This window comes from Eumetopias jubatus, unplaced genomic scaffold (assembly GCF_037043125.1).
Source record: "Eumetopias jubatus isolate StellerSeaLion01/CBP00866 unplaced genomic scaffold, mEumJub1_p1.0 scaffold_12, whole genome shotgun sequence".
NCBI lineage: Eukaryota > Metazoa > Chordata > Mammalia > Carnivora > Otariidae > Eumetopias > Eumetopias jubatus.
In genome coordinates, this window is record NW_028274818.1 from 2,058,413 (window position 1) to 2,085,291 (window position 26,879).

The following is a 26,879-nucleotide window of genomic DNA, read 5'->3' on the forward strand; positions in this document are numbered from 1 at the left end:
CCAAGGTGGGAGAGTTGATATCCTTCTCTTCACAGGGAAGAGTCGCCTTAAGCACCCTGGGAGTGGAAAGGGTCGGGGCGGTGGGGGGGGGAGTGGGGCAGGGGGTGGTAGCCAGGACCCCTCAGCCATCTCCTGAGGAGGGAGGAGGGAGACCGAGGGTAAGGAGCTCTGAGAGAGCACAGGGAGAGTTCTGATTTCTGTGCTCTCTCAAGAGAAGAGGGGCTGGCGTCGTGCAGCTAACGAACTCCTTCCCAAATTCTCTGTGCGGGATTGGGCTGCTCCCAGAGGGGGGTCCTTTCTAACAAGGTGCCCCTGGGCCCTGCCCCTCCCTCCCCAGGAGTCGAAGCCGCCAAAGTTTCGTGGAATATAATGGATCATTTTCCAATTTACCAGGGTCTTAGAGATTACGCCGCTAATCCCATCAAAGACCATCTGCTTACATTGTCCCTCCTGAGCCAAAATAAATAGATCCTTTACTCCCTGCACTTCAACTCCTCCGGGGCATTGTCGCGGGAGAAAGTTCGACAAGGCCCATCCCATTTCCCCCTCCCTCCTGCTGCGGGATGGACAGAAAAGGAGAAAACAAACTTAGCTTGTCTGAAGGGTGAAAGGTCACGTATGCTCCTGAGCCGCATTCTTCTCGGGAGCCTGCGACGCTGGGAATCCGGGCGAGGGGCGGACGGCCCGGGCCTCCGGGGATCAGCCCCCCACTGGGTGTGGGACAAGTCGCTCAGCGCCCCCCCCCCCCCACCTCAGCCCCAGCCCGTTTTTGGTCTCTTTTGAGTTGCTCCCACCTGGGACTGCTGGGGAGTAGTTTTACTGCAATGTAGCCTTCACCCCTCCCCGCAGAAGTGTGTGGGGACGGGACACGAAAAGGCACGTAAACACCAGCGGAATCCAGCGAAAAGTCATTTATTCTATAGGCTTTTCACATTTAATGTCTTGTTGGTTGTTACTCTGTCGCTTAAGGGGGCTTCACAAATGGGGGAGAGAGGCTTCAGGGGAGCCTGGCAGGGGGCTGTCGGCTGGAACCGGGAGGGCATATGCATGGCACATCCGGTTTGAGGCTTCAGACACCCAGGGAGACGCCGCCCCAGACCGTAAATGAGACGCGAAACAGGGTGAGGGAGCCAGGGCGGGGCTTCCCAAAAAGGTGGCATCTGAGCAAAGACTTACAGGCGAGAGGGTTCTTCAGGAGGGGTTGGGGGGAAAGAGTCCGGCACACAAGGAACAGCAGTGTCTTCCCACGGGTTCCCCTGCCTTGGCCACTGTCACCCCCTCCTGTCCCTCAACCACCACTTTGAGCCGGTTTGTAACCCACTGAAGAACCTCAAGGGGCTATTACTTAAAAAAAAAAAAAAGTCTTCTTTCCTATCTGGGGGCACCTGGCTGCCTCCGGCAGTAGAGTGCGCGACTCTTGATCTTGGGGTCTTGAGTTCAAGCCCCACATTGGGCGTAGAGCTTACTTTAACGGGGGGGGGGGGCGGTAAAAGAACCTACAGCAGCCACCAGCAGCTTGTCCTAAACTCCTAAGCTCCTCAGGGCCGTCTGCAGGTCTCACCAGCTCTGCCAAACAGCGACCTGATTGGGACTGCTGCCCCAGACACACTTGGTCTCCAGAAGGGCACGTGCTTTGCTGTTGAAAAGCAGCAGGGTGGGCGCCTGCGTGGCTCAGTTGGTTAAGCCACTGCCTTGGGCTCAGGTCATGATCCTGGAGTCCCGGGATCGAGTCCCGCATCGGGCTCCCTGCTCAGCAGGGAGTCTGCTTCTCCCTCTGACCCTCCCCCCTCTCATGTGCTCTCTCTTTCTCTCAAATAAATAAATAAAATCTTAAAAAAAAAAAAAGAAAAGCAGCAGGGTGACAGGAACACAGAGTCAGTCCCAGCTCTGCTGCTCACGAGTGGGGTGACCCTGGGTCTGGAGCCTCCACTCCCTCACCTGTGAAACAGACGTAATGCCCACCTCATAGGACTGCCGCAAGCATTCAGCGAGACAGCACACCATTCCTGGCAGGTGCTCTGTACGAAACAGAGCAGGACTGAGCCCAGTGCCACAGAAAGCATTTGCTCAAGAAATTTTGCAAGGGTGTATAAAGTATTTACACGTGTAGGGACAAAATATTCATTTCCTAGTTATAAGATTTGCTCACTTGGCAAGTGTTTGCTGGGTAGCTGTACGTACAAAGCACCAAGGCACCCAAGGGGAAATGAGGAATAGGCCCTGGTTAAAGAGCGCAGACAAGGATACGAATTGCTGGCTTGCGTAGCAGGGCGGGATATGCGCTCGGAAGAGAAGCCAGAAGCTCTATGGAGAGAGGAAGAGATAACGTTCAGTTGGGGTGATGTGGAATCAGGACAGGTTTCATGAAGGAGGTGGCACGAGGCGGTGGTCCTTGAAGGATGCCTGGGCCCCCAGTGTGCAGAACGTGCAGAACATAGGGGAAAGCAGAGGGCAGGAGTGAGCGCTCCTGACAAGAATGTGGACCTGCAAGACCTGAACTTCGAGTAAACACCAGCGCATCATGAACCAGTGACATCTTGGAGCTGCTAAAATAGTAGGGGAGAATCACAGCCAAATGAAGAAAGATGAAGAGTGTCACCATACTTTGGACTGAGCTCATCTTAAATGAGCTACCAGCATGCAAGAGCCTGGAAAACAGACAGAGGGCTCTGCCATGTGTGAGGGAACGACCTGGGGAGGTTCCCCCTCCTCAGTAACGTGCAGCGGATAATGACTGCACAGCAAGTGAGGCTTACTCTAAAATCATTCTTTTAAAAAAGGAACTAACTCTCAAAAGCAAAGCTTTGTGAAGAAACTGCTGGAGACAGATGGTGGTCTCTCTCTGTTGGTGGGATGTGACGCCAAAGAGGGGTGACTCAGTTAAAGGTGCAGGAGAATCAGGGAATGCAGAGAAGGAGAGAAGGAAGCACATTAGGTTTGGCATGAGGAAGCATGTTCAAATGGCTGGAAGAAACCAAAGATAGAGAATGTTTGGTCAAGAATGGCCACCCAGGGAAGATGTAGAAGGAATTTCTGGTCTTGGTAAGTGATTGAATTAGCTGGTTTCTAACATTCTTTCCAACGTTAAGATCCTAACACAAAGCAGCGCACAGGTGTCAGCTGACATTGAAAACCACAAGCTTCCTTGAAAGCTCCACGAAGGCAGGGACTGTGTCCATGTGGGTCATTTCTCTATCAAGTGCCCGGAAGAGTGACAGGCACGTAACAGGTGTTTGATGAATATTTGTTGAATGAATGAATGAATGAATGAGTGGATGGATGAATTAGACAATGCAGGTGAAAGTTCTTGGGGCGCCTGGGTGGCTCAGTCATTAAGCATCTGCCTTCGGCTCAGGTCATGATCCCGGGGGTCCTGGGATCGAGCCCCGCATCGGGCTCCCTGCTCGGCAGGAAGCCTGCTTCTCCCTCTCCCACTCCCCCTGCTTGTGTTCCTGCTCTCACTATCTCTGCCAAATAAATAAATAAAATCTTAAAAAAAAAAGTTCTTATAAACTGTAAAATATTGCAGATAGTTAGAAATAGCAATGATAGGGACGCCTGGGTGGCTCAGATGGTTAAGCGTCTGCCTTCGGCTCAGGTCATCATTCCAGGGTCCTGGGATCGAGCCCCAAGTCGGGCTCCTGGCTCAGCTGGGAGCCTGCTTCTCCCTCTCCCTCTGCCTCTCCCCCTTCTCATGCTCTCTCTATCTCTGTGTCTCAAATGAATAAATAAAATCTTTTTTAAAAAAAGAAATAGCAATGATAATCATTGACACTGAGTTGTGTTTCAAGTGCTTTATATGCATCGTTATAAAGACAGTGTTACAGCAGTTCGGTCAAAGGAGAAGCATGAGAAGAAGTGAGGTCTGGAGGAACCAGGGAGGACCGAGGAGGGACAGGGGAGCACCAGGGAGGGACCAGGGAGGACCGAGGAGGACAGGGAGGACTGGGGAGTCCCAGCCCACAGACAGAGAAGACAGGGTGAGGTGGTGGTCTTGGCTCTATTGTGCTCAAGGAAATTGGGAGGGGTGTCGCTGGGCTTCAGGGCCATGATGACTCCACTAATTAAGAGGTTGAGTGGAGCAGTAGGAGGAGTGGAAATGATCCAGAAAGGGGATTTCATTTCGGAGTTACAAAAGCAAGCAGAGTGAGGCCAAGAAGGTGGCATCTTGCACTGGGACCATGTCCCTCCCACCCCAGAACACTTGCACGGGTGGGGTGGTGGCACCGTCAACTCCCTGCTTTGTGTCTCAGAAGGCTTTCGGGATGTCCTGGCTGAGATGGGTTTTTCTCAAGTGTCCCTGGCTTTTGGTAGAACAATGAACCAATACTTGATGGAAAGATAAAATTAAGTTTCCATGAGCTACGGTGCCTGATTTCTGCTTTACTGGGAAAGGTTATGGGCTCTCTGTCTCTGAGGAAACTGGAGGAGAGATGTCTGAGGCTCCTGGGGCAGGAACGGGTGAGGTAATAATGTCCTCAGGACATCACTATTTCATTTAAAACCAAACCAAACCAAACCAAAACAAAAAACGGATTCCTGCAACCAGTTCTTTTCCCGATCAGTCTGGGTTGGGGAGTCCTATCCAGATGCCCCCTTACCCTAATCCAGATTTCTCATTCAGCGTTCCAAACTCCCCCTTGTTTGTACCCTTTTGAAAGCTGGAAAACGAATCCTAGGGGCTCTCTGACAACAACCCTGGAAAGTGGGCAATGGGCTCTCCGGGTCTGCTCTCCCCGGCCTGCTCGGGGTCTTTACCACGCGTGGGGCGGGATGCGGTGCCTGAAGCCGGGAGCGCGGTCGGGGTGCCCCTCGCCTCCGAGAGGCCAGAGAGGCTGACGCCCCGCTGTCTGTGGCCTCGTGCTGCCACCTAGTGTCCCCAGACCTTAGAGTACCTTACCCCGGGGAGGGGCGTTTGTGCGCCGGCCCACGCGCGCACATTCATGTCCACGTGCATGCGGGTATTGGCTCGGGCCCCGAGCAGGATGCTCTCAGCCTCCCCCGCGGCCAGCTGCGGAGCCGCTCGCCGCCCCCGTCGGTTTCTGTCCTTCTCTCCCTGTCGACAGAGCCACCTCGGGATGGCCCAGGGAACGTCAGTTCCCACCCCTCTGGCTGCGGCTGGCCGAGCAGGCGTGGAGGCCCAGGAACCCCTGCTGGCAGTGAGTTCTCCACCCAGGCCCAGGGTCGGGGGGTGAAGAGCCGTAGCCGAAAAGGCAGCGGGAGCGAGAAATGACACAGTCTGAGATCAGACACGGGCACAACCCGGGGGGCACTCTGTAGTTAGTAGTGTCGGTTCCTGCCGGGCTGCTTCGCGTTTGCAGCAGCCCCCCGACGCTCACGGGGCAGCAGTCGGAGCCCCCTTTCACAGGGGAGGAAAGCCGAGCTGTTGGCTAGTCGGTGGTGACGCCGGGGACGCGGTCCCGGGCCTCAGGGCTCTAGAGACGGCGGTGGGCAAGAAGCGCTGGGAGACCTGCAGCCAGAGAGACCCCTGCGCGCCCGGAACGGGGGCGGGGACCTGGCTGCGGCGGCGTCACGAGACAGCAGGGTGCTGGGGCCGAGCGCGTGCCCCGGGGGTGTCCGCGGCGCGGGAACACGCGCGCAGGCGCTTTCCCGCGGCACGCGTGCGCCCCCTGGTGGCCCCGGCGGGTACTGTCCTCCTCCCCAGGGAGAGTGAGGAGCGCGAAGGAAGAGCCGGGGGACTGCGGGGCTGGGCTGCGCGGGAAGCCAGAAGTGGCCTTAATGCGCACTGACGTGGGTTTCCAGGAAAGCAGACACATTCGTCCTAAAATGGAAACAGATAAAACCCATTCTGAATGTATTTGATGTATTGCTACCGTTAGTGCGACACCTAACATTTCTCGGACTCTGGATCGGCGGGGCCCTGTTCTCTGTAATGCTCCACCTGTCTTGTACCGAATCCTCACAACTCCGTGGGGCAGGTGCTCACGGAGGCTCCGGGAGCTTCAGCAACGTGTGCTGAGCCGTCCTTGGAGCGGTGGGGCCGGGCTTGAACCAGACCCGGCTGCCTCCAGGCCTGAAACACGGCTTCCCTCCACCCCGCACTCCCCATACAACGAACTGTGGGAAGGCAGGCGAACCGTAGTTGTGTCAGAATCCAACGGGAAAGAGTCATCTCTCTCCTTGGGGTATCTCTGATCTCTTCCGCTCACCTGACAAGACACTGGAACCGGGACGTTGAAGCTAAACGAACATTTATACCCAACACATGCCTCCTCTGGACACTGCCTGGTAGTGGGCGATAGGGTGGGAGAGACAAAGAGAGCTAAGCAATAGTCTGTATCCTCCGAAAATGTAAGACTAGTCAAGGAGACAGACATTTACAAAAATCTCTGAGACCAGGAAAAATATGATAAAGAAAAGCAAAAAATACTAATGGTGGGGGTGGGAAGAGGTAGAACTCAATGTGTTGGAGAGTTTGAAGGTTTATGGAGAGGCCACATCTGATGGGGGCGGGCGTTAGATAACGAAGAAGGGACCCGAGAGGGAAGCCGGAGAGAGAACGGACAGGGTGGGGGAGGGCAGGTGCGTCCGGGGCTCATGTTCTGGGCAGGATGGAGCTCAAGCACACAAAGGGCACCGGGAGGACGAAAGGCTGGCGTCAGAGGGGAGCCCTGGAGGCCGAGCTAACGGGGTAGACCGTGTCCAGCACCAAGAGCCATTTAGGCTCTTCACTTGCAAGCAGCAGTGTACTTAAAACCGTGCTTTGGAATACAGTCTGTGTGGCTGTTGACGCGGGCTTGCTCATTTCCAGGCAAATGCAACCAAAGCTGACCGAGGGGGTTGGTGGGCACACGGAGGGTGGGCGCACCGTGAACACGCGGAGACTGACTGGAGGTGGCACAGAGGAGCAGAAAGAAGATGACGCGGCGAAATACCCCACAGGGGCCTCAGCACAACCAGACTCACGGAGTGCTACCACTCTCCACTCGTCTCCTCGTAACAGGAATGGGGACAGTAAGTCAGCCTCACGTGGGGGCCGCACCCGGCAGCTCTCGGAGGGCGCGGCTGGGCATGCGCACGCGAGTGTGGTGCTGGCATGACCCGAGATGGGAAAGGTGGCGGCGAGCAGGCTCCCGTGTGTGCGGAGCGGGAGGGGGCCGCCGGTCAACGGGCAGGGTCTGGTCGATCGCACCCAGGCGAGCGGGCTAGCAGGCATCCGGGAGAGTCTGAATTATCAGAGTAAAGGAGAGCCTGGCACCAGAGAAGTAGGTGAGCAAACCCAGAGAGCGAGGGAGAGCCAGACGGGGGATGAAGTTCATGCAGAACCACAGGCGCTCCGCCGAGGGGGGAGAACGGGGAGACGGCAGAGCCACGCGGCCAGGACACAGCCTCGCCATGGCAGCGAGGGCACCGCCCGGCACGAGCTACTGACTGAAGGGAGGGGGAGAGACTCGGCGTCCACCAGCTTCGAGGATGCTTGGGCCCCTGAAGACTGTGGTTTCAGGAGAGAAGACAGGCCTGGAACCCAGACAGGCAAAGGAGGATCCTCCCGATTCCTCTTGGGAGAAGTTTGATGGCAAAGTTTTGATGGCAAAGGCGCCCCAACTATTTGCTTAAAAAAATTTTTTTTTAAAGATTTTATTTCTCGGGGCGCCTGGGGGGCTCGGTCGTTAAGCATCTGCCTTCGGCTCAGGTCATGGTCCCAGGGTCCTGGGATCGAGCCCTGCATCGGGCTCCCTGCTCAGCAGGAAGCCTGCTTCTCCCTCTCCCACTCCCCCTGCTTGTGTTCTCTCTCTCGCTGTGTCTCTTTGTCAAATGAATAAATAAAATCTTTAAAAAAAAAGATTTTATTTATTTGAGAGAGAGAGAGAGCACAAGCAGGCGGAGCAGCAGAGGGGGAGGGAGAAACAGGCTCCCCGCTGAGCAGGAAGCCTGACGCAGGACTTGATCCCAAGGACCCTGGGATCATGACCTGAGCCGAAGGCAGACGGTTCAGGGACTGAGCCACCCAGGCGCCCAGAAAAAAGGAAACAATTTTCAAGGCAGTATACTTTAGTACGTGTGCAAGAGATAATACTAGGCAGCCACTAAAAATGTAAAAAAAGCATTTATTGACATGATAAAATGATTGTGACAGTAGTTAAGTAAAAAAGAAAACACAGTATACAAAATCCAAGTATGTTCTTATTCTTTTCAATATCTACCTATACACACGGTGGTGGGGGGAGAGGGAGAGGGAGGGGAAAACACGTATCTGCTTGGACAACTGCAAAATTATTGTGACCGTTAGCTGGGATGAAGAATTAAGGAGAAATGACCAGTTTCAGTCATGAAGATACGGAACCACCGGTGAAATATGCTGGCCACCCAGAAGGGAGGGTCAGGAAAGACCTTTCGGTCACAAACATAGAATCAGAGTCACTAGCATGGAGGTGGCTTAAACCTCAGGCACAAACACTTCCCTGACAAGGAGTCATGGAGGGAGGGCAGCCAAAGACAGAGACCCCAGCAACTGACACAGAGCGAGCAAAAGAAGCACAGCCAGCCGAGAGTGAGGGCTCTGAGATGGCCCGCGGTCCCCGTCCAGCCCCGTGGCCCCACGCCTGCGGACGAGAGCTTGCCTGCATCTCATCGCCAGAAAGCACGGGGCTCTCCCGCACCAGGGCGGCCTGCTGCACAGTCCAGAAATGATTAGCCCTTCTGCCTACTTCGGAGACTTCTCACTTCCTGTCCCTTCCACTAGCTGACTCGTCAGTTCTCTCCCAGCGCCCCTGACCAGCGCTCTCAGGTACCCCTTCTCTCGCATGTTCACATGCTGCGAGCTGCAGGTGTGGTCGCTTTGCCTGCGAACCCGCCGGGGCTTTCTCAGTCTCAAGTGGCGCTCATGTCTCCAGTACCTCGTGCTCTGTGCCTCTTCCCTCCAGTGCCAAACTCCTCCCATGCATCATCTGTACACAACGTGTGCATATCGTCTGTAAGTCTGAACCCCCCATCACCACTGCACAACCCCCTTTCTCAGGAACTACAGGAACACATCTCCCAGCTCTCTCTGCTCAAATTGCCCTCTCAAAAGCTGCCAGCAATCTCCTTTTCTTAAAATCCAGTGGGCTTCATTTGGCCCACACAGACTTTGATCTCTCTGCAAATTTGATGATGCGGACTGTCCTTCTTTCTTGAAAACACGTTCTGGTTTGGTTCAGTAAACACTGATGGAACACTTCTCGGTTCGGTCATAAAGTTTTAAAAAGGACAAGACTCGATCTCTGAGGATGAGGAGTTGAGCCCAGTTGGAGCAGTTCCATGAATTTAGCCAGAGACCTTTGGCCTGGTCAGAAGGGCTCCAGTGGGATGGTGGAGGCCGACTTTAAACGGCACTGAGCGGAGGAACAGAGCCAACTTATGACAGAAAGAGAGGCAGGAGAATACAACTGATTCTGTTCAGCAATCTGTTGGGGAAGGGAAAAGAAAGAACTTTCCAGACAGTCCCTGGAAGGGAGCGTAGGAGAACGGAGCAGGGTTTTAGGATGTGGAAAGACTTCGCAAGCTTCTAGAGTGAAGGAGATGCAAGGTGAAAGCTGAAGACAGTGTGGGGCTAAGTGATGGGTCCCGGAAGCACCAGGAAGGGCTGGCACTGACATCAGAGCACTGGCGTGGACGGAAACAGGACACTTCCAGTAAAGCTGGATGGAAGCACTCTCCGACCGAGGGCGGGAAGACTCTGCGGGTACCATGCCACAGAGACCAAAGACCAGGGGTCGGCAGGTGTGGAGTGGTGTTTTTGTTTTTTTTACCAGAGTTTTAAAATAATCCGAATTGGGGCTCAACACTTAAAAATCATGAGATTTCAAATAAAAATCTAGATTTCCAGCTTCATCTCAAGAACTGGAAGAGACAGTGGGCTGGCTCCGGGCAGGCATGGGCTCTGCAGTCGCCACCACCCGTCACACATGTGACAGTGTCGCCCGACGGGGCGAGCGTGGCTGCCTGGCTCCCCTGGGCATCGGACTCTGACACCCACACTGTTTTTCTTTCCTGCTTCTCAGACTCATCCTTCTACGTCGCTCGCCAAGGCTGCTCCTTCTCCAACTGGATAACCGGGTGTTGCTTCTGTTCTCAGCGCCCTCTGCAGTTTCCCTTTGAGAACCCATCCACCCACTGCTTCTGTATGCGGCCTGCAACTCAGCACTACGACATCACTCAACAGCGGGGTTGCAAAGGAATTTAGAGATCAGATAGTTCAGTCTTCTCAATCCACACAACACAGTCCGATCACAGAACTCTAGAGCCCAAAGGAGTTTTAACGGTTAACTAGCCTCGTTTACAAACAAGGAAACACAGGTGTCAGAGAGATTAAACAATGCTCCTTCTCCTTCACCACACAATCCTGTGCAATGCAACACAAATCTCCTGAGTTCAGACTTCATGCAAGGCACTGCGGGGGACAGGGACTTGGGTCAGCCCCAACTTGCCGCACATGCACACAGACTGAAACGTGGGAGTCCCGGCACCACGAACGTATCATGGGACAACAGAAGAAAGCAAAGTCTCAGTGATGGAAATCTGTGTATTTACCTGTATGAGTCGATTTAACTCGATTCTGAGAAGGGGCTAGGGCACATGCTTTAGTTCTTGTTGTGTGTAGATGTTCTTTAACATACGAGGAAAAACGCTCAGACAGCTGAAGTGACTTGTCCAAGGTGACAGGCCTAGAAACCGGGTCTCCTAACTCACACTCCGGTGCTCTTTCCCTTCGTCCCTGACTTGTCCGGAGCGCTCTCCTTTGGCGTTTCTGAATCACTGCCCATCTATGACCTTGCTTTACCCACTCAGCAGCTCCACCATTCTTCCGGCTGGGATGGATCAGAGTCCAGCAGCCACGCGCGACAACACGCAACAGGACACACACCTGCAACGGGATGGCCTCACACCTATTCTGCAACAGCTTTTCCTTCAAACTGTCTTTTATCCAGGCCTTTCTCTGGTGACTGCTTCCACCACTGCAGTGGGGGACCTTATTATCTTAATATGGTCTTGTCTTCCGTCACTGACAAACTCACAGAGCCTTAAAGGGGACTTGTATCCAAACTTCACCCAGAGAAAACATAGCTTCTCTGGGACTCCTGACTCTGACAATGGCCAGCCAGCTGCTGTGTGGGCACCCACCTGCCTTCAGGGTAGCTCCCTTCACTACGGGGCACCCATGTAATGAGAAAGTCCAGTCACCCACTCAGCAAGCGCTTACTGACCACGCTCTCTGTCCCAGGCACAGCGCTTGCCACACTGGAGATTAAACCATCCAGGGCTCCCCACTGGTCTTCTGCACACTCACCTTTCCTGTCTTTGTCCTGCTGGCCTCAGGTTAACTTTCGATTCCGTTTCTTCATCTTGCACACGGAGAGAATTATCTGTTGTGAGAATCAACTGATACAACATGTAGAAGTGCTGTGGAAACCAGACGTAATACAGGTAAGGCTTTCTCCTTTTTCTCCAACTGTGTATTTTTTTTTTTGGAGGGGAGGGGATGCCACTCTCTCTCTCTCTTTTTTTTTTTAAGATTTACTTATTTATTTGTGAGAGAGAATCCCAAGCAGACTCCACGCTGCCCACCGGCCGGATGCGGGGCTCGATCTCACCACCCTGACATCATGACTGAGTGGGTATCAAGAGTCAGAGGCTTAACCACTGAGCCACCGAGGCGCCCGCCAAGCTCATTTTTAAATCATATTCCACACATGCAAGAGTAAGCATCCCATGTATTATACTGAAACCACAATGAAATACCCATAAATCTACCATTTCACCCAGTTAGGAGAGCGCAGGCAGCAGCACCCACCCGTCCTTCCGCATCCCACCCCCAACCTCTCCAACGTAACTACTCATGAACGCCCTGTTTACCCTTCCTCTGACTTTTTACAGCGTTTTACCACATATACCTAACGCTGTGCTGCTTATTTCTGAAGGTTATACAAATGGTTGCGAACGTCTGCAGCGCTCCGGGATTTCTCCGTTGGTGCATCCTGGGGTCCCCGCCAGCGAGCGGACTGGCCCGTGACCGCGGCCTCTGCGCGCAGAGCTGGCCGGGGCTCCCCCCACGGGTTCCGCTCCGGGGACCGCCACCCGGCCGCGCGGCGCACGGAGGCTCCACCGGGACTCCGCGGCTGGGCGCGCGGCCCGAGCCCCCAGAGCGCCATCTCGGTGCCCGTCACGCAGAGAGGGAAAGGCGTTGGGACCACGCATGCGCACCCGCCGCTCCAGGCCCGCGCGAGACCAGACACCGCGGTGCGCCCGCGGCGTTTTTTCCCCCAGCTAGGGCTCAAGCTTTTGTGTACGCATGCGCCCTGTCCAGGCTGCGGTTGGCTGATGACCCCGTCCGTCATCGGAGTGGCCAACCGAGTGAGGCTCAAGATTCACTTCCCGCCCCACGGTGGGAGCGCTGGGCGGAGCTTTGGGTCTTTGTCCGCGCCCGCGCTAGTGTGGACGAGCTCAGAGAGTGTGTGTGGGCCCAGCCGCCGCCTAACGATTAACATTGCTTTCGTGGCTGCGTCGTGGCGGGGAGGGGGAGTGAGCGGGTGGCGGGCCGAAGTAAAGGGCACTGGCCGCAGTGACCACGGGGCCGCTGCCAGTCGGCCATTTATTAAGCACCTGCTGTGTGCCCGGCGCTGCCCGGCGCGGCTTCCGGCCTCCGGTCTCCCCTCGCCCCCTCCGCCTTCGGGGAGGCGTCGGGCCCCGGGGGCTCGTGGGGCGGGCCCGGCGGCGCGTGACCTCCCGCTGGGCGGGCCCGGCGCGGCCGCGTCACCGGCTTCTGGGAGGCACGTGGCGGCGGCTGCGCGGGGAGGGCGGCGGGGCCTCCGGGGCGCACTTCGCGGGACGCCGACCCGGCGCCGAGAGGGCCCTGCAAGCACGTGAAAGCGAGTGTGCGGCGAAGGAGGGTAAATGCAGATCGGTCCCGTAGCGATCATCGCGGGCCGCCCAGGCCGATTTGCCCTGCACCTCCCAGCCAGGAACTGTCGGAGGCGCAGTGGAGAGAAGCCCAGAGCCAACTGTGCCTCTTTGGGCCCTCGGGTTTACTAGCTGTGAAGGGTTGATTGAAGTCTGCGAACAGAAATGAGCACTCTGTACCCACTCCAGTAGGAGCCACTTTGGAGCCTGGGGTGGGGTCGCCTGTGTCCTTTTCACATCCGCTGGCTGTTCCTGAAATGTTTCCACAATCACAAGGCTGGAGAAGTTACTCAGCCCATGGGACTGAGGAATGAGTCAGAAGAACATGAGCTACAGCGAACTGGCCTGGCCTCCTCCTTGGCTGCAACAATCAGATACCACCCTCTGCTTCCTGCCTCCCAAGAGCCACCTCTTTGGGGATAGGAGCCCAGTGGGTGCGACTTCTTCAGTGGACCCATAGCTAAGCCCAGGAAACGAACACACACCTTTCTTCAGCCCTGTTGGATCAGATGCTCCTTCAGGAGCTTCAGAGTAGAGGAGAAGCTGCAGAAAGTCACCACACCCTGGAAAAAAATTCCTTAGGGTTTGTAGCACTCTGCAGTGTACAAAGCACACGTTCTCGTTTAGCCTGACTGAACACATACTGCGTGCCAGGCACTGAGCCAGACACAAGCATGGATGAGGCAGTGCATTTTAATTTTTTTTAAAGACTTTTATTCATTTATTTGGGGGGTGGGGAGAGAGAACAAGCAGGGGGAGTGCAGGCAGAGGGAGAGGGAGAAGCAGACTCCCCGCTAAGCGGGGCTTGACCCCAGGACCCTGGGATCATGACCTGAGCCAAAGGCAGATGCTTAACCAACTGAGCCACCCAGTGCATTTTTAAAAAGGAGCTTTCAGTCCAGTCGTAGAAAATAGCAGTACCTCCACTTTGGGTAGGATGAGGTGGGTACTCTAAAAAAGCGGTCATATTCCCAACACTGCTCAGCCAGGGGGGAAGGCAGGGAAGTCAGGAAAAGCTTTATGGAGGGAAAGTTGTAGGAGTGGGCATCTTGAATGGTAGGACAGGTTTCATAGGTGTAGAGCTGTTTGGGCCCACAGACCTCCCCTTACTCGAGTAAGTCATCCAGTCTCGTCTTTGACAAGTAGCAATAACAAAAATAAGGACTAACACTTACCGAGCACTTAGTACGGATCAAGAATGGTTTTTGTTCCTCTGGAGTATCCTTCAGGTACCTAACTGAGAAGTGTCATCTTCCCTTATCAAAAGAAAGCCAGCAGTCTTAAGGTTGCACTGGGTGTCCCTATGAAGGAACAGTTGGGCCTTTAGAACCAGATCTTCCTTAGGTTCCCATTCCTCTGACCACGTGACTAGCCCTGCAGCCACTCCTGGGGAGCAAAGCACCTGTATCCCCCTCCCTGCCCCTTGATGCCCCCAAAGAATGCACCGACGAGTGTTCCCTTGTTCAAGATTAGCACAAGGCTAGGGGCACCTGGCTGGCTGAGTCAGAAGAGCGTGCGACTGTTGACCTCAGGGTGGTAAGTTGGAGCCCCATGTTGGGTATAGACATTATTAAAAAATAATAATAAACTTAAAAAAAAGGATTAGCACAAGACTAGTGAGTCAAGCAAGGCTTTGGTAAAGGCAGGAGATCACAGGAACTACATTTGTGGTTCATCTCACCTACACAACACCAATACCCATGTGCAGCTCGGGGCCTACACATGGCTCTCCCCTTGCCTGGCCCCCAGCCTCCCGTCATGGTCCTTGGAGTTCCCATGTCCTGAGGTCGACTCCATGGGTGACCAACACCATGAATAACTTCCCTCTTCAGAAAAACCTCCCTATGCACTGGGTGATGTACCCGCAGGCCTGAGCAGGATGACCAACTACCAATGCTGTGAATGGCTTCCATGTGTGCCGCTGAGTCTGAAACAAAACCTCCCTGCTGCAGACAGACCGGGGGCTGCAGCACCACCGCCCAGTCAGAATTCCAAGCATGAGTGTGGGAGCCGCTGACCCTCCTTCCTTTCCTTCCTCCCCTGCCTTCACCAGGCGTCTTCCAAGTCCTATAATTCTACCTCTTTAATCTTTACTAAGTGGTGCCCGGCTAGCTCAGTCGCTGGAGTGTGCAACTCTTGATCTCGGAATTGTGGGGTGTGAGTTTGAGCCCCAAGTTGGTTGTAGAGATTACTTAAAAACAAAATCTTTAAAATTTAATAATAGTTGCGGGGCGCCTGGGTGGCTCAGCCATTAAGCATCTGCCTTTGGCTCGGGTCATGGTCCCAGGTCCTGGGATCGAGCCCCGCATCAGGCTCCCTGCTCCGCGGGAAGCCTGCTTCTCCCTCTCCCACTCCCCCTGCTTGTGTTCCCTCTTTCACTGTGTCTCTCTGTCAAATAAATAAATAAAGAATCTTTAAAAAAATAAAATAAAATTTAGGAATATTTGCTAAATTCACCCCCTCACTTGTAAAGGATCCTGACTGGTCCTCCCGCACCACTGCCTCCTCGTCCCCCCACCGGCCCCCACGCTGGCCCTCCCAGCCCTCCGCACCACTGCCTCCTCGTCCCCCCACCGGCCCCCACGCTGGTCCTCCCAGCCCTCCGCACCACTGCCTCCTCGTCCCCCCACCGGCCCCCACGCTGGCCCTCCCAGGCCTCCGCACCACTGCCTCCTCGTCCCCCCACCGGCCCTCCCGCTGGCCTTCTGCACCACTGTGGGAAGGAGCTTGTGCTGACAGTTTTCTGAAATGCAGATCTGACCAAGTCCCTCTTCTACCTAAAACCCATTTGAAGACCAAACATCTGCAGAATAAAGCCCAAACCGTGGCAGTAAGGCCCTTCACGGTGAGGCTTCTGCTTCCCTCCTCTGCTTTCTCTACTGTTCCCTTGACCTGCAGCACAATCTGAGGTCTCCTGAGCACACCACATGCTCTTCCTGCCTGCAGGAATGTCTTCCCTGTCCATGTTGGCCCAGGAACACCTACTGTTCTCAAACCCAGAAGCCTCCGCTGGCATCGCCTAGCTTGGATTTGGGTGTGCCTCAAGTCTGATCCCACAGTGCACTCATCTCCTTCCTATGTGACATTTACTGCAGACCGCTGACTCAAGGGTCAGCTGTTGCTTCACTTGGCTCTTGTCTAAGCTGTGAGCTGCCTGGCCTTCTCTCTGTTTCCAGGGCCTAACAGAGGGTTCCCACAGAGTAGGTGCTTAATGCACGTTTGCTGCATTTCGGACGGAAAGAGAGCAGGCGCAGAGATCCGAATGATCTGTCAGGACGCGGAGTGGGCTGACTGGCTGGTCTAGGGCCCAAGGGATGCGCCGCAGGACACACAGACGAAGCCTGAACAGGAGGTTGTGTCGGCCCTTTGAAGGCCCTGGGAGCCAAGCCGGGGAGTTTGGACGCTGCCGCGTCAGATGAGCAGAGCTGCCCCCCAGTGGGGAGGACGGACGGGGGAAGGGGAGGCCTACAGCAGCTTGGGGAGACTGCCCACGGCCGGCCGCGCAACCGCGCAGGGGTAGAACCAGAGGGCCAACCAGTTCTGGACTACATCACATGCAGAGATCTCGGCGCCCCCCGCAGGGGCACTGCAGTAAATGGGGCTTCGAGGTTGTGCGGCTGTGGGTGGGCCCTCCATCAGTCTGGAGAGGCGAGGCTCTATTGCTGACACCATCTTTGTGGAGATCTCTGTGAATCTCTGGGGCTTATTTTCTGTTCCCACGAAGTCCACGGTGGTAACACCTGGAGGCGGCTTAGTGACCCGGGCCGTCTGATGGCTTCGGCCGCTCACACAGCAGGGACAGCACTCGGACAGCCACGCACCAGTTTGCTCTCGGGAGGGACGCGCCTGACTTGCCATGACAGTGCCTTGGCCAGAAGCGGTCCGCTGACCCAGCACGCCGACACGGCGACTGGGAAGCAGTGTGCACGTCCAGGAAAGGCAAGAGGACAGAAGTACCTGTGGGCAACAGTAACACCCACCCAGCACACGGAGCGGGGACAGAGACGCCAGGGACAAGGGAGGGGGGTTCTGCTGGGGATTTGGTGTCGCGTCAGGGCGCCTCACGGGCACGGGTGCGTCCTGCCAGTGGGGGGCGCCCTGGCCGTGTCTGGGGAAGCGTGGACCTCTGTGGAAGGCTGTGGATGGGAGGCCTCTGCTCTGTCCCCTAGGCCTCTCCTCAGAGGTGCCTGGGTGCCACAGCGTGGTCCCTGGCGTCCCCCAAAATGATGAGAGGGACCGCACCGCAGAAACGCCCTGCCGGCCGGGCTTCCTTGGACACACGTGCCCACCACGCGTCGGTGTGAGGGAGAACCCCACCAGGGCCAGGCTGGGGTCCTCGGACGCCGTCTCCAAGGGGCGAGCGCAGGGCAGCCAGGGTGGAGGCGCATCTGGAGGACGGGGAAGCCCTTCTGCGCCTCCTTTCTCTCTGCTGCAGCTGAGGGAGCAGTGAGGTGCGGTAGCCCCGGGAGGGAGGCCGGTACAGGTCACTGCATTGTACAGATAGGAAGCCGGGGCGCCAGCACTGGGACTGGCCAACCCCGCCATGGGGCAACTTCCCGCACTTGGGAGACGCCCCCTCGTCCCTCTGTGCTTCAGCAGCACCGGCCTGTGCACCCGCTGCTGGGGCCGAGCCACACCCCGCGTTTGCCCCTCCGGCAAGGCGGCACCAGGTTGGGGGGCCCTCGGGGGGTGCCCTCGGAGAGCAGGGAGAGGCTCCCTGGCACCGTTAAAGCACCTTGAAGGGGGAAGAGGGCAGCCCGCGTCAGTGGAATCCACGGCGAGTTCTTGCTGGTGGCTGGAGCCCTGCCCCCCATGACCCTGCTCCTGACCTGGCCTAGGGCACTGCTTCTCTGCCTCTCGTGCCCCAGGGCCCCCCGTGTGGCTTCCCCCAGGACAACCCCGGCCCGTGTGGGGCAGCCTCTGCTTCTGACAGGACCTGGAAGAACCGCTCACCTGAGACCTGGGAGCACCCCTCACCGCCCCGCCACCGTGCTGAGCGGACCCTCGGGCCACCCCGGTCCTCTCCTCCGCCGCCGGCCGCGCCAAAGAAACCAGAACCCAAGCCCAAGTATCAGAAACGTGTATTCTTTTTAATAGTAAACCTCTTTACAACAAATATAGTGAAAGAGTTTTCAAACAAAACTCATAAGAATCCCGAGGACTTTGTCTCCTTATTGTGTAGAATACTAAGAAAGCATCACCATACAGCACGGAAAGAAATATTGAAAACAAATCAACAGCCACACACTTGGACTCGCCCTGCCCAGGACCCAGGAGCAGCCCCAGGAGTGTGGGTGATTGTCGGGTTTTGGGGGGGCAGCTCCATGCCTCCCTCCCTCTCCCCCTTCCCTTTGGGACTTGAATGGGGAAGACAAAGAGAATCCAGATTCTCCATAGAACATTCGAGCCCCTGCCCCCACACAAATCCCACGGCTTCCACCATCGCTTAGGGGGTGGACAGAGGTGGCAGAGGAGAGGACAAGAGTTCCCAGGCTCCAGGTCTCCTCTCCTCTACGAAAGCCTAAATTCACCCCCACCCCACCCCAGGGGATTCCAAAGAGTCAGTTAAAAATATATAGATATAGATATTTCTAGATACACTTTTACATCATTTCTGTCTCTCCAAACAAATAAATAATCATCAAGAGAAGGTGCATTAATTCCTTCCTGTCCAAGGTGGGGAGGGCTGGGTAAAGGTCAGGGGTCAGTCTTGCTGCATTGAGGGCACTGCTGGGGAGGGGAGGAACGGTGCGTCCCAGTGGAATGGGAGGGTCCTCTTGCCCACTGTCCCTGGAAGCTGTGGGAAGGCTGGGGGAGGGAGGGGCACGGGGTGACTCCAGTGATTACTTTGGCAAACGCCCAGTTCTTCGGAGGAAGGAGTAGGTGGAGGCAAATTTGGCTTTGCGAGAGGAAGAAATGAAGCCCCCCCCTTGAGGTCTGGGTTCCCAGGGACCCATGCGTCTGGCCAGCCAGGAGCCCCTACCCCCAAGAGAAACCTTGGGATACTGAATTGCAGAAATGTCACATATTCATTCACAGACCCACCCCCTGCCCCAGGGAGAGAGAGGAAAGACACACACACACACACACACACACACACACACACACACACACACACACACACGGTAATCAAAAGCCAGGTTTGCCATTACAAGGCAGAGGGCAAAACTGGTGAATATTGCACCGTGAACCACAGGGGCTCTCGTCCCCACCGTGTGTCTAGTGGCGGCCAAGCCCAGCTTCCAAAGGTGGGCGGACTGCTGCCCGGAACAGCCTGAGAAGGGAAAGCCAGTCACTTGAGTTTTATTGAGCACCTATCGCTCACCCATTCGGCATTTACTGTGCACCAACTATGTGCCAGACACCGGGCAAGGCTCTGGGGACGCGTGCATGCGCAAGCCTATACCCTGGTGTACTTTGAGGCCCTGATCAAGTCTTGTCGACTCTTCAAACTCCCTCTAGGAACCCACGGAGTAGGTTGGGACATGCCGTGTGCCCAATCAGCAGGTGGGGCTTGAACTCTGAGTAAGGAAGGATCACGGCCCAAAGAAGAAGCTTCAAGAAGGAAGAGGATCATGAGTGTCACCCTGAAAGCAGGACTGGGGTGGGGGACGAGCAGGAAGGGCAGCTGCGTGTGTGTGCAAAGGACCAGGGACCGGGTGGCCACTTGTGCGTGGAGCCCAGGAGAAGCAGGGCCCCAGGGAGAGGCGAAGGGGGCAGCTGCCAGATCCCCCCCCCAACTGTGGTCCAAACCTGTCAAAGCGGAGGGTGGACTGGGGCAGGGGCCAAGCGGGAGGGGCGTGGAGCTGAGAGCCAGGGCTGTGCAGCCCAGCGGCCACTGTCCCTCCGCAAACACCAGGCACGTGCACACACGGACATGCCCTCGGAGCTCGATTCACACAGATCCGTGGATAGGCCCAGATGGGCTCAGAGACACACACCAGTACGTCCACGCCACCATACACACACAGATACCGGATGCCCTCACGGACACGCTCAGGTACACGTGTGGTCACATACGCTCCTGCTTCTGGTTCCCTCCCTGCGTCAAGTGTCGGAATACTGCAAGCGGCTGGGTCACAGAGGCAGGACCGCAAAGCTGGGCCTTGTCTACTGTCTACTGTCCTACTGGGGTGACACCCCCAGGGAGCGGTGCGCCCCTGGGGCAGAGGAGCTGGGTGCAGGTGTAGGACCGGGGCAGACCCCCTGTCCGCCTGCACACGCCACCTGCCCACTCGGGCCAGCCCCCTCTGGATGGCAGGCTGGGGGCCTGCCCCCTCCCGTCTGATCTGGGGTCCAGCCTGAGGTCCCAGCAGAGAGGGGCGGGGCGGGGAGCAAGAACAACAGCAGAAGAGTCTCATCTGTACAGTACGGGCCGCTTGAGTCATTATTATTACAATATACTTTGACAAAAATAGAATCTCATTTCATATCAATACAACGACAACAAAAAAAACAGTTTCCTGGACTGTTACACTGCTAACGTTTTCCAAAGGTTGCTATTTACAGTTACAGTAGCCAAGAGGGAAGGTGGGCTGCGGGGAGGGGAGGTGGGGGTAGGTGGGACAGGAGGTAGGCGACCAGGGAGGTGGGGTCGGGGCGGGAGGAGCTGGGAGGGGGCTGGGGAGGGCCCAGGACAAAAGGAGGCAGGCTGGCCTCCCACCCTCACGCCACCCCAGTGTCCCTCCTTTGGGGATGTGTCCGTGCAAGGAAGAGAGAGCCCCCACTCACACTTGCCCCTGGATGCCGGGGCTCCGGTCCTGCTGAGCCACCTCACTGGAGCTGCCCCCCTCCCCGTCCTCCCTGCACTTTGTGGCCTGCTCTCGGGGGCCGGTGTCAGCCCAGGGACGGGGAGCTATTGCACTGTTCATCTTAGAGAAACTGCCAGGGACGGAAGGGGGCCCCGAGTCACCCCTCACCCCAGCTCTCGGCCCCTCCTCATGGCTCTCCGTCTTTCCAAATGTGCTTCCGAGGGGCCCCCACCTCAAACCCTGCCCCCAGCCTCCGAATCCCAGGCAGCCTTCCCAGCCCAGAGGCTCGGCCAGCACCCCCACACCTTGGGGGTGCAGCTCACACATGAATCCGTGAGAGTGTCGTGTGTGTGCAGGGGCACTGGGGGGCCAGGCTTGGGCATTTCACCCCATGTGCCTGTGGCCAACGGGAATAGCCCAGACACAGAAACTCTTCAGAACCTGGGCTCTCTTGCCCCCTGAAACACAAACCCACCCATCAGGCCGACTTTGGGGTTTCAGTATATTATAAGGGATTTTGTGGTTTGGTAGGTTTTTTGGTTATCTCCCTCTATCTGGGGGATGGGGTGGGAGGGCTCCGCATGCAGGGCTCGGCACCTGTCCTGTCCCAAAGGCCTATCGGGCTCCCCACCCCCTCCTGCAGCATATGTGTACAACGTGCAAAGTGTCCCCCCTTCCCGCAAAAAATAGCCCCCCCCCAGCCAGTAAAATGGCGGGGGGGGTGCAGAAAGAGGGGACAGGAGCATCCTCCTCTCCAAAGCGAGAATCCAAATTAAAAAAAATATAATAATAATAATAATAATAATATAATAATTATACACAAATGTAACCGTCAACAGGACACGGAGCACAAAAGGAAGTGGGGGTCGAGCGGGAGGAGCCCAGGGCTGGGAGGGGTGGGCGGTGAGATTGTCAACTCTTCGTCAGGGAGGCTGAGGAGGGGGCTGGGAATCGTCACTTTAATGTCTGCAGAGAGAGGAGATGGAGAGCGGGGTGTCAGGGCCCTGGCCACGGGCTGGGGGTCCCTCACGCCCCTCTCCCCGCAGGGCCAGGGCCTGCGGCGGGGGGTTGCAGAGGTGGCCCAGAGGCCTCCCGGGTGGGGGCTCAGGGTGGGGGCGGTCCCGGGGTGCAGCACACACTGGCGGGCGGGAGGGGTGACGCTACAGTACCCAGGTGTCGAGCCGCATCCTCTTCACAGCGGGGCCCTCGGCCTCGGGCTCCTGGGCTGGGCGCAGCAGGCCCAGCGTGGGCCCGAAGTCCCCCCGTCCGTCGTCCCGGTCCCCGGTCTCGTAGGAGCTGCTGGCCGGGCTGCTGAGGCCGTCGCCAGGCTCCGGGCGGGCGGCCGCCGGGAACACAGCTGGAGGGGGCGGCGCGGGGCTGCGCTCGCGGCTAGGGGACACCGGCTCCGACTTGATGCTGATGTGGGGGTGGGTGGTGACTGTGAGGGCGGCCCCCACGTGGGGCAGAGGGCTGCCCGGGCTGGGCACCGGGACAGAAGCGGAGGAGGTGCGACACACAGAAGGGATGAGGGGCCCGGGAGGGAGAGGGAGGAGGTGGGGCGGGGAGGGGCAGGGACAGACAGGAGCCGGGAGAAGAGGGACCAAGTGAGGAAGAGAGGAGAGGGAAGGAGCCACGTTAGTTTTCTGTCCCCATGTCTCCCACGGCATCCTGGTGCTCCAGGCTGGCTGGGGAGGGGCTCCGGGGGGGGGGTCTCCCAGGCCACTGTAGTGTCCCAGGTCCCGTGCTGTCCGCTGGTAACAGAGCACCTCGAGGGGGCCACCCCTTCCCTCCCGACAGGAGCCTCCTCTTCCCACCCCCAGCTCTGCCGTCCCCGAGCCTCCGGCGCCCCGCGCCCCCCACCCCCCGCGGCGCCCCAGGACTCACATCAGGCTGCTGAGAGACACGGGGACCAGATGGGGCTGCGGCTGGGGCGGCTGCTGGGGCGGCTGGGGCGGCTGGGGCGGCGGCTGGGGCGGCTGGGGCGGCTGGGGCGGCTGGGGCTGGGGCGGCTGCGCAGGCTGAGGCCAGGCGGTGACACTGCCTAGCGACAGCCCCCCGGGCGAGCTGAAGGTTGGGAGGGAGGAGAGCTCGGCACTGCTCAGCTGGTAATCTGCAGGGGTGGGGGGGTGAGAGCACGGGAGGACTCAGCAGGGCCCCCCAGCACAGGGCCCCCCGCTGAGGGAATGCACGTCGACACAGGCGGCAAGTGCCGCTTCTTAGCAGAACGAAGAGAGGTGTGTTTTTAAAATAGTGTTAACTTTTTTTTTTCGGTACCACGTGTAGGTATCGCTTTCAGAATGTCAACTCAAAAAAGAAGGGGAAAGAAGTCAGGAGGGTCTAATACACGTCTGTCATCTCTTCAACTGCCAGGTCCTCACGTGCCTTTCTGAGACAGGGGCGTCATGGGGACGCGAGAGGGATGGCGCACGGAAGCTAACTGCCATCACCGCCCTGCCCCCCGCGGCTGCGGCCCCGCAGCTCATCTCGAGACTGTCAGCGCGGCAAGGGTTCAAGCCGCCGTGCCCGCACACCACCCCAGCGGACGGACGCGCACGTGCCCCTGCTGGGCCTGCAGAGCCTCGTGGGGCCCAGCGCACCGGGCCAGGATTCCATCACATTCCCCATGAGGCGGTGCTCCTTGCTTTTGACCACTCCTGTCTTAAATGAAGAAGCTGATGTTTGCACAACCAACAGCACGCTGGGGCGCTCCAGGCTGCAGCCAGTCTGGGGCAGCTTAGTAAAGGTCCCCCGAGGAGCCCAGGGCGATGGTGCTGTGGGGGCGCACGGGCACACCCCGCGTGGTCCCACCACCGAGCTCACTCAAGGGATCACGGGCTGCAGCTCCCATCTCTGCAGGGACGACGGCACTGCCGCGCAACCGAGCAGGAAGGTGCAGGGCAAGGGCGAGGCCTCCCGAGGCCCCGTGACCTGGGGCAAGGGACTTGCTCTCGACTTAGCAGTGGGCAGAGGCAGAGGAGTCCCGCCTGTACCACACAGCCGTGGAGGACCACGGAGCAGTGAACGCACACGGGGCACGCACAACCACGTCTGGCACACGGGACGTTTTCCGAAGGCTGGCCTGGTGCTGTTACTAATTCACAAACGAGGCAACCGCAGCCTCCAGCGTGGGGAGCCCCGGGTCCCAGAGCCAGTGGAGGAGCTAAGGCAAGACCCTGGGCTCCTCGCTTACCCGTAAGTCTGGCCTAGAGATGGTCCCTGCTTGCCTCTGGTCTCACAACATTAGCCAGCAGCTTTGAGCCATTCTTAAAAAAAGCAGAGCGAGGGCAGGAAGGAGCCCCTCGGACTCATTTTACAGACGAGGATGCCCACCCTCGAACAGCGTTCAACCTCGCCCGCCACCCCTCCACACCCGAGAGGCAGGGGCTCCCGCACGTTGCCACCACACTCCAGCCCCGTCTATGCGGAGGCCCGGGGCCTCCTGGACAGGAGGAACATGGCCCACAGGCCACCTCGCAGCCCATCCACAGCCACCAGACCTCTGCAGCCAGTGTCAGCAAGGGGCCACGCCTGTCCCTTACCCAGGACGTCACCAGAGCCAGATCGCCCGCAGCCAGAACTTGGACTGGGGCCAAGGACTACGAGCGGAGAACAGTGAAACAGCAGTGTGTTTTTGTTTACGTACATAGGGGCACCTGAACACACCCGCTGTCGAAACTGAGGCCTGCTGACCGACTGCGGCAGCAGGAGGAACCGGAGCCCTGGCTCCTGGGAGGATGTGAGGAAGCCCACACTTCCCAGCAGGGCCCCAAGGGCAGGCCCAGGGTCAGAACCTGCCTTCACACCAGACTGACAAACAGTCTAAAGTCTGGCCTTGCCAGGCGCCTGTCCCAGCTTCACGGACGCCCGCCAACCTCCCCTCCTGCTTCAAGAGACTTGCAAGGGCCAGAGAGGATGGCAGGAAACCACCGCCGCATTGTGGGATTCCCAAACACGGCGGCTCCTGAACAGTGGTCTGTGCTGCCCTCTGCCAAACTCCCCGCCCGCCCACGGCTCTCCCAGGGGAGGACACTGGCCCCCAGGGGCACGGCCATCTGAGGTGGCCCGAGGACCCCATGCATGAGCGGACGAGGGACTGACCACACCCCACCTGGGTGGGAAGACCTGGATGCAGACATGCACGGCGGGGTCTGGCCCCTCTCCACAGTGGGGCGGCTCCAGCTCTTTCCTGCCCCCAGGGCTTCCCTGTGTCCGAGCCTGGGCCCCAGGTTTTTACCCAGGGAAGAGGTCAGAGCGTGAGAGGATCTGTACGGTGTCTGGCGTGGGGGCTTGGGGAGGAGGGAGAAGTTTAGGGGCCTTTTGATCTAGTCTGATCTCATCACAAACAGCCCCAGCACAAGCCAGTCAGGGCTGAGGGACCGTGAGGGGTGGCTGAGGTCTCGGCAGTGAGATTTCCCCACGGGGACGTCCTTCCTGACACGACAGTGCGGAGTGCAGGCCAAGACGGCCCACAGCGTCACCGACTGGTCCTGGGAGGGGACAGCGGGTACCCAGGACGGCCTGGGTACTGGGTGTCCGGTCTGAATTCTTCGACCCAGACACCTCTCCCGTGTGTCTGAGCAGCTCTCCGCCTTCACTCCCGTCCCCGACCTTCACCGGTCCCCCCGCTCCTCTCCCCTCCCCATCACCCCACCATGGAGCCACCACCAGGGTGAGGGGCCCTGTCCTCCCTCCTCGCCCTGCCCCTCTCGGCTTTCCCGGGAGGCTGGGTAAACCCTCCTGACAGGCCTTCTCTCCCGGGCCTCCTCTACCTGTGTCTCCTCTTCCTCCTCCCCCAGGAAGCCTTGCTGCACCGACCACGCCCCTCCCCTCTCCCCAGCCCTGGGCTGCTGGAATCATCTGCTCAGCCCACCTCTGGCCGGGCTCCTCCTCAGTCCCCAAGGGCGGGGGCTCCTTTCTCCATTAGGTCCTTTATTAAAAATGGGGAATACCTACTTATTAATTTGCATTTCAGACAAAACAATGAATAATTTTTTAACATTTCAGCAAATGTCTTTGACGCATATTTACCCTAAAAAATTATTCATTGTTTTATTTGAAATTCAAATTTCAGTGGGCATCCTGTTTCTATTTGCTGGCGACCTTCATCAGGAGGGGGCTCCCCCCAATCCACTGGAGCATCACCCAGGACTATCTCCTGCTCCCCATCTGGTCCCGCCCCCGCCCCAAGGCCAAGCAGCTACAGGGGGGCTGAGGGGCTTGAGGACTCACCTGTGTTGTAGGCAGTGGGCATGGAGGAGAAGGGGAGGCCCTGGCTGAGTAAACTCGGTGTTGCCACGGAAACCACTGGCGTGGTGAGTGAGTGGGTAGACTGGGAGGCCCCAAGGCGCTGGGCATTGTTCTGCAGGAGGAAAGGGTCTGTCACCAGGCGGCAGGAGGGTGGGCTGCGTTCCCCTGGCCCTCCACTGCAAGGCCCAGGTGGGGCCCCTGCTCCCCACGGCCCCGGGGGGGACGCTGGGCACAGAGGCGCCCGCACACACGAGCGCTGGTGCATTCCCAGAGAGGCTGAGATCCGGGGAGGGGGGCGTGCACACGTGCATGGAGGTCGGCATGCCGGCCCCGGGGCCGAGTGAGAGCAGGTCCAGTGCCTTCCCCACCCGTCCTGGGGCAGCGCACGCCCTGCCCGAGCACGCCGGCATGTGCACGGGGCGCGCGGGGCCCGGTGTGGCGTGTGCCTGCGTGTGTGCACACACGTGTGTGGGGCTGTCAGCTCCATCTGCCGCTGAGTCACTTGTTTATTCCAGCTCTGCGCTAGGGCCGAAACTGCCGCCGTGTTGGCCGCCAAAGCCCGCCTGCCTTTTCCAGCCTCTCTGGCCGCCCGTCAGGGAGCTGGGGAGGGAGGAGCCCCCGCCCCACTCCTGGCTGAGGGTGAGTACGCGAGTGTGACGGCGCGTGCGCAGCGGCATGTGCCTGAGCGCATGTGAGGCAGGCTGTGCAGGGCTGAGTACACGGGGAGGCAGAGAGGAGGCGGCGAGCCCCTGCCACGGGCAGCTCTGGCCTCTCCTTGGGCCTCAGCTGCCCCGGGGGACCACGCTGTCCCGGTCTGGCTGGCTCTCCTCCTAAGGAGGCCCCTGCCCTGGGTTCCAAGCATGCTCAGTGGGACTGAGCCAGAGGGCCAGTCCGGTCCAGCCCCCCTAACGCAGGCATCCTGGGGCACATCCAGACGGGCCCCCTGAGGCCTGGGGTTGTCCCCCGCGGCATGCACGTGCG

At 58.1% G+C, this 26,879-nt stretch overlaps 1 protein-coding gene across 2 annotated transcripts in view; it reads right to left on the reverse strand.

The window, feature by feature from the left end:
• Positions 1–17,969: 17,969 nt before the first annotated feature.
• The window catches only part of MEF2D (myocyte enhancer factor 2D), a 30,917-nt gene continuing 22,007 nt past the window's right edge, over positions 17,970–26,879 (reverse strand). Inside the window, exons 8-11 of one of the 2 annotated variants that reach the window (XM_028090089.2) lie at positions 25,881–26,010; positions 22,536–22,761; positions 21,821–22,130; positions 17,970–21,617 (exon numbers count right to left, since the gene is read on the reverse strand). In XM_028090089.2, coding sequence (XP_027945890.1) covers positions 21,606–21,617; positions 21,821–22,130; positions 22,536–22,761; positions 25,881–26,010 — 678 coding nt within the window. In that variant the 3' untranslated portion in view covers positions 17,970–21,605. Of the gene's footprint in view, positions 21,618–21,811; positions 22,131–22,535; positions 22,762–25,880; positions 26,011–26,879 lie in introns of those variants that run through there. The other variant, XM_088017127.1, reaches the window with a different exon arrangement.